The sequence below is a fragment of the Gadus chalcogrammus genome, unplaced genomic scaffold (genome assembly GCF_026213295.1).
Source record: "Gadus chalcogrammus isolate NIFS_2021 unplaced genomic scaffold, NIFS_Gcha_1.0 GACHA065, whole genome shotgun sequence".
In the NCBI taxonomy this organism is placed as follows: domain Eukaryota; kingdom Metazoa; phylum Chordata; class Actinopteri; order Gadiformes; family Gadidae; genus Gadus; species Gadus chalcogrammus.
In genome coordinates this window covers 38,756-49,075 of record NW_026613500.1, presented here as the reverse complement: position 1 = coordinate 49,075, position 10,320 = coordinate 38,756, and the positions used below count along the sequence as shown (strand labels likewise).

Sequence of the window (10,320 nt, the reverse complement as noted above, 5' to 3'; positions counted from 1 at the left end):
TGTGTGTGCATTGAAATGTATTTGTGAGAAGAGAGTAATTTATATAAAAATTACAAAATACATTTGTTAATCCTTCTCTGTGCATTATTAATGAGACTGTTCTGACCCCATAAAAATGGACAAACAACGACCAGTTTCCAAATGTTTTTTTTATTGAAACGTTTCAAACACGGAACATGAATAAATATATATAACTAAAACACAACATGAATAAATATATATAACTAAAACAAAACATGAATAAATATATATAACAAAAACACGGAACATGAATAAATATGAAGAACACATGTGGTGAACACCTAAAAATATTGTTTAAAAATAGAAAAAAACATCAGGGGTCGCGAGGCTGGGTTCCTAACGTCTCCCCAGATAGTTTCCATGCAGATTCATGTGATGTATTTCAAAATTTAAGCAAAATCAAAAATTCTTCTTCACCACATGTGCTGACAAGGCGAGGGGTTTTCCCTTGACTCCGGCACTTTGACTCCACCTGACAGCATATTTGGTGAAGTCCTAAAAATAACGTTTAAAAATGGAAAACAACATCAGGGGTCGTGAGGCTGAGTTACTGACGTCTCCCCAAAGAGTTTTCATGCATGATGTGATCAATTTCACATTTAAAACAAAAACAACAATTTGATCTCTTTTGATCTCTTTTTGCCTGCTTGTTTGAGGGCAAGAAGTGTAAGCATTGGAACATTCATAACTCTATTGCTGGATGTATTGATAGTGTTTGAGTGCATGGAAGTGTGCACATGGAGCCAGTGTTTCCCCCAGGTCGGGGGTCTTATTTCCGGATAGATTAATAGTGTTTGAGCGTATGGAAGTATGCACATGGAAGTGTATGCATTGGAACATTCATAACTCTATTGCTGGATGTATTGGTAGTGTATGGAAGTGTGCACATGGAGCCAGTGTTTCCCCCACGTTGGGGGTCTTATTTCCGGATAGTTTAATAGTGTTAGAGTGTATGGAAGTATGCACATGGAAGTGTATGCATTAGAACATTCATAACTCTATTGCTGGATGTATTGGTAGTGTATGGAAGTATGCACATGGAGCCAGTGTTTCCCCCAGGTTGGGGGTCTTATTGCCTCTTAACACCAGTGCTGCCACTGCAGTATCTAATCTGACCACCAGATGGCAGTGACGAGCTATATCAGTCTGCAAGGTTCTTGAAGTAGTGGCAGAGGGGGTTTGGAGAGAGTCGTTAACAACAACAAAGGCATTTGTCACACACCACACCTCTGTTCTCGCATATCTTAATTCCATGGCAGAACTGGGACATGATGTGACCCTGTGTGACCCTCTGTGACCCTCAATAGAGAGCAGTGAATCTCTCTCTCTCTCTCTCTCTCTCTCTCTTTCTCTCTCTCTAATTTATGGATTTATATCACTTTTATTCAAAACAAGACACATTTGTGTGTGGATCAGAAATGTGTGTGTGAAACTTACTTTTGCCTATGGATTTATTTTACAGTTATACCTGCCGATATCCATTTGTGTGTGCATTGAAATGAATTTGTGAGAAGAGAGTAATTTATATAAAAATTACAAAATACATTTGTTAATCCTTCTCTGTGCATTATTAATGAGACTGTTCTGACCCCATAAAAATGGACAAACAACGACCAGTTTCCAAATGTTTTTTTTATTGAAACGTTTCAAACACGGAACATGAATAAATATATATAACTAAAACACAACATGAATAAATATATATAACTAAAACAAAACATGAATAAATATATATAACAAAAACACGGAACATGAATAAATATGAAGAACACATGTGGTGAACACCTAAAAATATTGTTTAAAAATAGAAAAAAACATCAGGGGTCGCGAGGCTGGGTTCCTAACGTCTCCCCAGATAGTTTCCATGCAGATTCATGTGATGTATTTCAAAATTTAAGCAAAATCAAAAATTCTTCTTCACCACATGTGCTGACAAGGCGAGGGGTTTTCCCTTGACTCCGGCACTTTGACTCCACCTGACAGCATATTTGGTGAAGTCCTAAAAATAACGTTTAAAAATGGAAAACAACATCAGGGGTCGTGAGGCTGAGTTACTGACGTCTCCCCAAAGAGTTTTCATGCATGATGTGATCAATTTCACACACTGATAAAAATAAAGTGCTTGATCTACTTAAAAAAAGTAAGGCAACTTTTTGCATCATTTTATCCTGTAGATCAAACAAGAGTAGTCTTTGTATGTGCAACATTCATTTTGCAAGTAGTCAACTTACTTTTGCAGGTGATGTCAACTTACTTTTGCAAATAAAGTCAACTCAATGGTATTAAGTTGTCTTCACTTGCAAAAGTAAGTTGATGTTACTAGCAAAAGTAAGTCGATGTTACTAGCAAAAGTAAGTTGATGTTACTAGCAAAAGTAAGTTGATGTTACTAGCAAAAGTAAGTCGATGTTACTAGCAAAAGTAAGTCGATGTTACTAGCAAAAGTAAGTTGATGTTACTAGCAAAAGTAAGTTGATGTTACTAGCAAAAGTAAGTTGATGTTACTAGCAAAAGTAATGTTGTACATACAAAGACTACTCTTGTTTGATCTATGTGATAAAATGATGCAAAAAGTTGCCTTACTTTTTTAAAGTAGATAAAACATGATATATTTTTGTTATGATGATCTACTTAAATTAAGCATGAAGCATCAATCATCTATGTGTTGGTCAATCTGCCCAATATAATAATTGACATTTTGGCCTCATGGTGCTAGGAAAAAAATTACATAAGAACAAAATTAAGAGGGTGAACTCCCTTTAAATCATAAGTACACTCAGCAAATTGTGTGAGAGTTCCACTAGAGGAAAGGTCAAAGGGTCACCACAATCAAGAGGTCATAAGTCACCAAAATTGACATGTTTTATTGCTGACAAATTCTCACAAACAAGCAAACTCATGTCAATATATACTGCCAATGAACTGGGCAATAAATTAGTTTACAATGTCCTCCAAAACAAACATTAATTCTGTCTACCCTGAGGAAGCACTTTCAGGGATGAAACCCCACCGACAGCCTGACCTTAAAGGTTTGAACATCCTAAGCAAATGACAGTTACATTCAAAATCTGACCAATACATTGATAATGCAGAAAACACAGTACCTCACAAAATATAAAACTGTACAGAGTTTTCTGTGTAGATCTGCCTCCGGTAGCAGTACCTGAAAAGCTGCTTGAAAAATACACCTAAGGTCACTTACAATGACTCCCTTGAACTGAACTGATTTCTATCAGCCATTTAAAGTGCAGACATCTGACAAACATCTGAGCCGAGTTTACACAAAACTAATTTAAGCAGCATACACACGCTTAAAAATGTAACCCGAGGAAGTGCTTTTTGGAAAACCTGTGAAAGTGCAATGTATAACCAACAACGGTAAACCTTGACAAGAGGGAGCTTCAGCAATGTCTGTATGGCTTTTAGGCATGTAAACTGACCTTCAGATCGTGGACCTTGGAGGACACCTTTTGGTTGACATCCTCCAGCTCTAGAAAGATCTTCTGAAAAACCTCAAAGGTGTATTTCAGTTTGTTAGGGTACCTTAGTTCCAAGGCGTAGATGAGGCCCATCAGGTAGGTACAAGCATGTGCAACATCAGGGATACCAAAAAGGACCTCTGCTCCCTCGATGGCTATTCCAGCCTGCTTCTGGAGATCTCCATCTCTGGCTTTGCTGACCACAAAGATGTTGAGGACTTGTGTAGTAAGGGCCTCTTGTACAGTCCCAACATCGTCATCATCAAAAACCTGTAAAATACACCAGAAAAAATAAAACCCTCTTGTATATTAATGTGAAGGATGCATACAATATAGCTCTCTTGGTGCTCTTTCTTTCTTTTGAAACAGTTTTCTTTACCTTGTAGTCCTTGATTAGCTCCTCCGTCTTTTCACCAAGGTAGAGAATGAGGCCTCTGATCACAGCTTCTCTTCTGGACTCAATGCTGTTGTCCTACAAAAACAGAAATGAGATCATGTTAGGCACAGACATAACTGTTTAACTGTTGTAAACAGGGTTCAAAATGTTCAATTGATTCAAAGATTTCAAAACAAAAAGGGCACTAAGGCCAGTTAGGTGTCTATCGCTCCCGTTCGGAAATGTGGAGTCATATTCTGGGAGTGTGCCCCCCTTCTAAAATCCAAGAAAACAGAAAAGCCAACCGTGATGATGTAGCGACCACCGGCACTGCTGAGAACTTAAAAAAAAAAAAAATCTGACTCATTCCTTCATTCCGCGCGAAATTATGGTAATATTGCTATGGTGTTGAAAATGCTGTTAAGTGTATTATAGTAATGAACAAATTGAAATATATACAAAAAGGCTATTTATAATTTTTGGCCAGTAAAAAATCTTTCTGACCAGTAGATTTGAGCGAAAAAGTTACATTTGAACCCTGGTTGTACAGTAAGTACATGCCTCATTTAACATGTCAAGGGTCTCATCAAGTTTCTTCCCAACAGCGCCTCCCTTCCTCCTGTAGAGGCTCAACAGTCTGGGCGTGCATTGGTCCAACTTCCCCAGGAATGTGGACTGTAGTGGCTTCAGTGTGATCCTACGGAATTCCTCTTCGATCTGCAAAAGAGGTCAGAAGAGAGATAGAGAAATATCATGAAATACAGGGAAAAAAAGAATTACAGAAACACAGAAACAGATCAGAGGTAGAAAATTGACCCTAAGGCTACACTGAAAGCAACATTTAAGTGGTCATGCGTTTTGCAAGGAATGTTACACCAGAACAAGGCTGTAACTACCGCTGAGGTATTTTTTTTTCCAACCTAAATGATTGAATAAAATTAAGAAGACGACACAATTCAAACGTACAACATACCTGGGAAAGCTCAAACATGGCAGGCCATCGAGCTTTGAAGTCAATCACAGCGGGTTTATTGAGGATTACATCATTTCGACGTAATGAAAAGGTTTTCACCATCTTTTCATTGATGATTTTGGTGTTGTCTCTCTTCTTGTACTCATAGAGAAGCTCTACTCTCTCCTTTTCAAGGGTTTCATCAGTTTCACCTTGAGGATGTGGTGGGAGATAGTTTACCTCGGATTTCTTTGCTTTTTTCAAGCTTTTAGTTGGTGGTCCATCTGCAGCTGATTTTATCTTCCGACAGTTTACATTTAGTTCTGGTAATCCAAGGTGTTTCACCTTTGCTCTGAAATTGCCAACCTTGTATTTCAGGCTGTTCTGCCAACCATATATACCATTGGATGACACTGGGTCCCTCAAACACGGGTGTTTCATGACCAGGGCCTCAGCAACCTGCTCCCTTTGTGCTCGTGAAGGATAGGCAGTGTAGACAAAGATGCTGTCTGCTAGTTTGTCTAGAATATTGGGTTTTACTGAGGGGTTGCTGAGTAGGGTTCCATCCTTTCTGTAAGCTGCATTTGCAGCTTGTAGAATGAGCTCTGTGTCAAAGGAGAAGGTAGGAATCTCAAACTGAGCTGGCCAAGACGACGAACGAAGAGAGGAGGTGCTCTCTGGAGAAGTCAGAAGTATGGTATCACTGGATGGCTGGGAAGAACTGGAACGGACATCTTCTGATGACTCAGCGCAACTGCTATCAAAGCTCTCCTGGAGTCCTTTGGCATTCAAAGAATCTTCAAATGTTAGTGTGATCACTGGTGCAGTAAGAACCACCTTGATGGTGTCTTTGTCTTTTACTTCATTTGTTTCCAGGAGAGTGAAAAATTGACCATCAAATTCTTGGTCCTGGAACTGCAAACTAAAATCTTGTTCAATTTCAAATGTGTCCTGTACAATATGCTTCAATTCCTCCACGGTCGCCGGGATTCCGCAGGGCAAGGAAAGCTTGCGAATTTCCTCCTGTAGTATGACTCGAAGTCGGGCAGACATGTTGATTATTCTATAGGGGATGAGAGGAGACAGAAAAAGGTTCTGTTGAATTTAGGCATACAAAAAATAAAATTACATCTCATTACAAAGGGATAAGTAAAACCCTATATCTCAACCCTCCTATTATGTTAGTTTCTCAGGAACAAAAATGTTGTTCGTGGGTTAGGGTTGGGGGGGGGGGAATAGGGAGAGGGTGTGTGTATCTGTGTGTGTGATAGAGAGATAGAGATAGTTAGATAGAGAGGTAGATGGATAGCGAGACAGATAAGATGACATATAGATGGACAGATAGATATTTGATTTGAAAATTATTTAAAATACTAACTAATGACAGTGGGTTGAATAGTTAGAAACAATTGAAAACATGTCAATATATACTGTATTTAATTACCTAATCTTGAATGGGAATGTGACGCTTCAAGGTGACAAATCGCCTTTGCTCAAAAGCATATGCTGCAAGAGGGTAGGAGTCTGTTAATTCCTGTTGCTCAAGGATTGTCACTTGTCTTGTGGATTCCAATTCAAATGCCCTAAGGTGCTCCCAGTACCAGGAATGAAGACACTTGACAGCAAATGCAAGCTGACCACGCATAACGAGGATTAGATTTAGTTCAACAAAGTCTGGAAGCCCTCCAGTTGATCCGTAGGGCAAGATCATTCCCACTGAGTAACAGGTGCCATAGCAAGTCACAGTATTGGTCACCTGAACACACGTCTCTCCAGGAAATTTTCTTTGCACTGCTTCCTGTATGTTTTCCTTGAGGACATCCACAGGCACTGTGGACAGATTTGAGACACTGAGGGCAGGTTTCAGTATGTCTGTGCCATGAAATGGTAAGCCAGCATGAACTGATGTTTAACAGCCAGAGATAGTAAAATGTTCCGAAAACAGCTGGTATGTCGAACGACTCGCTTAAAGAAACTGTGCTTAGCTTCGAAGCGCATCGTCCACAGAGCTGCTAGCGGTCCAAAGGCCTTGATGAGCTGGGGATAATGCTCTAGAAAATGGTGCTTTGGCAGAAGTTTTGCCTCTGGAAAAACCTGAAGGTATCTATGCCTGTGCTCTGCTATTTTAATGTCAAGGTGTCTAATTGTTTCATCTGTGTGAACTGGAGAAACAACTAGTTCAACGATGTCTTTCAGATCCATTAGGAGATGCCATGCTGGTTCGCTCTCTGGGACTTTGAAACCAATGATGAGAGGAAGCAGGCGCAACAGGCACCAGTTTTCATGAGCGTTTCCTCCCACACTCCTTCGGGTGGCAAAGTTCAGCGGGACAGGCTGTGGGCTGTCAGTTTTGTCAGTCCACTTGTAGGGGAACTGTCTGATGAGGTCATTGACTTGAAATAAAGTGAAGTATTTTTTCTTAATCAGATCATTTAGGCACAGAGCCAACTCCCGAGGCACTATTCCCTCGAACAGGTCATGGAGCAAGTCTGGTGGATATCCTGACAAAACATGAAAATGTTGTAATTTATTAGTTAAGGGACACTGCCTTTTCACACCGAAGCAATGAGTGAGAGTGGGATTTTCTGAAGCTGTTTGAACATGAAGAGAATGTTCCTGCCTTGTTCTTGCTCGGAAGGATCCAGCTCTTACTTCTTTCTTCTGAAACTCGGAGAGCGCTCCCAAACAAAACCGGCAGACATGAGATCCAGAAAAACTTTCCACAAAGCCACCAATGGAATGGGCACCTAAATTGTCAGCTACTACACTAACTATTGTGCCTTTAATTTTTTTTCCAAGCGCAGGAATAAAGAGCCCTTCTTCTTCCAACTGGACAAGATCTTTTAAAAGTGGCTCAAGCACTGCCTCATAACCGTACTTCTTCACATCTGTAGCCTTGCAAAGCACAGCTAAATAAATTGACTTCAGTGTAGCACGAAACTGTGGTGGAATATTTGCCAATACCCAATACACTGCAGTAATTTTATGTTTTTTGCGGGATGTTCCCAGGGGATTGCACACCTCGAAATCGTCAATGTAGAGAAGTAGAGGAAGAGTTATGTTTTCAGTGGCTAAAAATGGATTTTCTTTAAAATGTGTTCCATCATGAAATGACTCATATCTGCCCTCGTGAGAAGTGTATGAAGAGTTGAAAGCTTTCTCCTGTATGTCACTCAGGCTTAATATCTGTGACAAAGACTGAAGAATGGGAACATATTGCAAGGTTCGACCTTCCTTCTTGTCAAGAATGTACTCAACAGGCTCAACTACATGAAATGTCTTCTTAAAGAACTCCCGTCTTTTGAAAGTTGTAGCTAGAGGACCATCAGATCTTAAAGCTGTGCTAATGGGGTTTGACTCACTCAACTGTTTGACTAAATCAGAGACTACTAAGTCATCAAGCACACAGTTATGTTTCCTTAAACATGAGTTTACACTTTTTCTTATGGCAGGACCTGACACCACAGAAGATAAAACCTGGAGCTCAGCTACTACTTCAGTAATGCACTTGCTTGGCACATTGTAAATGCTCTCTAATTTCAATAAAAGGTGGCCCAACTTCAGTTCAATTTCTTCTTCTTTCAATTCTTCAGGTTCATATTCTCCTGAACAGTCATGTGCTCTTGAACACTCGTACGCCTCAGAGCAATGTGCTTCAGCAATATCATCTGTACTATTTGACCGATCTATATACTTGTGTACAATTTGGGCTCGGAAGTCATTTGAAGAATGTGCTGAGTGTTTTCGGGATCTGTGTGATGCAAAGGTTCCAAACACATTTGTAGAAAAATCACATTCTCTGAAGACACAGTGCACAGTTTGATTTTTCCTAAGATGAACTGCAAGATGTTGGAAAAAATCCTTCTCAGTTGAGAAACTAGAACTGCAAAGTTCACAACTGAAACAAATCACTTCTGGTGTTGACTTGTTAGTTGGATGTTTCCTTGACAAATGTGATTTGAGGGTATTCCATGTTTTGAAGGAGCAGGGGCAATCAGCATGTAAACAGGGAAGAAATTCGCTGTGGTCGTGCCTTAACCTGTAGTGCCTCAAAAGTTCATTTGTTTCAGGGGCAGCATAGGTACAGATCTTGCAAATCCATCCCATTAAGAAAAAAATCCAGAGTTTAGATCCAAGTACCTTCAGGCTTGGATGGAAAGGGGTGGTCTCTTTGGAGGAGGTCAGGATAGGAGTCACCGGGGAGATTCAGTGAGACGCCAATTTAAGGACCCAGCTTCTGTGTAGTAGCAAAATCTCCCCGTCTGTTCTCAAAAGTAAAAAAGAAAAAGAAAAAAAGTATTTTTCACGACATCTTTGCGCTCATCTTAAAAGAAAACTGCACTCTGTCTTTAGAGTGTGTGTGTGAAAAGGTGATTTTTACACAAATGTATGGAACCTTTGCATCACACAAATCAGGCAACACGTTCTTAAGAGCGACTTTCTGGCACAAATTACACATGACCGTATGAACATCAGTCAAATATTACAGATGATATTGTTCTGATGCATATGAGAGTTCAGGACCATATGACTGTACAGGAGGGCGGAGGCTAAGAAATTGGAATTTAGGCCACCTTTAACCTGGTGATCAGGTAAGTTTATCTTTTATTCTGACAGCCTGCATCAAGATAATATACTGTAATTTTTCCCACAGGTAAACAGGTAAGTTTATCTTTTGCTACATTTTGGACTGGGCTGTCACAACAATTTTCTCAGTGAAAGGCCAACTGAATCTCTGCCCCCAATATGATAATTCTCTTTTTTTCGGACCTCCTAGCATGTCCGCTGTGTATAATGTATTTTTATTGTTTGTTGTTTTTTTTCTTGTATTCTATGGATATTGTAATTGACTATGTGCTAAATAAATCAAAATCAAATCAAAATAATCCATAAACTACTTGAAATAATCTAACATTTGCCCACTTTCCCCACAAAACTGTCTGTACATACCTTCATCCAGCGTGCTTGACACGATAAATCACCTGGTAAGGATACAATGACATAGTTAGTAACCTACCACTAAAGAAACAAAATCAAAATAAATAATTCATCTTTTAAATTACAGAACATTTGCAAACACTACAATTAACTACAATTTACAATACAATACAATCTACAATACAATACAATCTACAATACAATTAACCTAGTGTTTCTATATAGTGTAAATAATTGTATTTACACTATATAGAAACACTAGGTTAATGAGAATCATGCATCTCTATAAAGTCGGCTGACTATTTTCAGCTTTATAAAAAAATGCATTTCCGAGCTAATTCAAGAAGGATTGTAGTTTAGTTTAATCAATTTATTGAACATGAAAACAAAACATTGTAAATCATTTATTTAACTCAGAAAGTAGGAACATTTCTCAACCCATTAATAAACACTTAATCTTTGGAAAAACATTGTTTTCACTGGGCAGGAAGACTATGACAAATTGTCATCTCAGTTCATCTCATGCTGCAGTTCACCCCGGACTGCACTGCACTG

General features: G+C 39.1%; 1 protein-coding gene across 4 annotated transcripts; it reads right to left on the bottom strand.

Moving 5' to 3' along the window:
• Positions 1-2,443: 2,443 nt before the first annotated feature.
• On the bottom strand, positions 2,444-9,959 carry LOC130378063 (uncharacterized). Of its 4 annotated transcripts, XM_056584993.1 has the most exons (8): positions 9,778-9,959; positions 8,968-9,089; positions 6,584-6,657; positions 6,272-6,333; positions 4,849-5,890; positions 4,437-4,592; positions 3,879-3,971; positions 2,444-3,769 (listed from the first exon to the last, which is right to left on the bottom strand). In XM_056584993.1, the coding sequence occupies exons 5-8, from the start codon at positions 5,878-5,880 to the stop codon at positions 3,443-3,445; spliced, it is 1,608 nt and encodes a 535-aa protein (XP_056440968.1). In that variant the 5' UTR covers positions 5,881-5,890; positions 6,272-6,333; positions 6,584-6,657; positions 8,968-9,089; positions 9,778-9,959; the 3' UTR covers positions 2,444-3,442. The 4 variants fall into 4 exon arrangements, with proteins under 4 accessions (XP_056440968.1, XP_056440970.1, XP_056440969.1 ...); XM_056584995.1 differs by lacking the exons at positions 6,272-6,333; positions 6,584-6,657; XM_056584994.1 differs by lacking the exon at positions 8,968-9,089 and having other exon boundaries at positions 6,272-6,657.
• Between the last annotated feature and the right edge of the window lie 361 nt (positions 9,960-10,320).

Excerpts from the sequence above, each read along its gene's own strand:
- LOC130378063 (XM_056584993.1), bottom strand. The coding sequence starts at position 5,880 with ATGTCTGCCCGACTTCGAGTCATACTACAGGAGGAAATTCGCAAGCTT. Across the intron at positions 4,593-4,848 it reads CCATGTTTGAGCTTTCCCAG|ATCGAAGAGGAATTCCGTAG; the intron begins GTATGTTGTACG and ends CCTCTTTTGCAG. Across the intron at positions 3,770-3,878 it reads AGCTAATCAAGGACTACAAG|GTTTTTGATGATGACGATGT; the intron begins GTAAAGAAAACT and ends TGTATTTTACAG.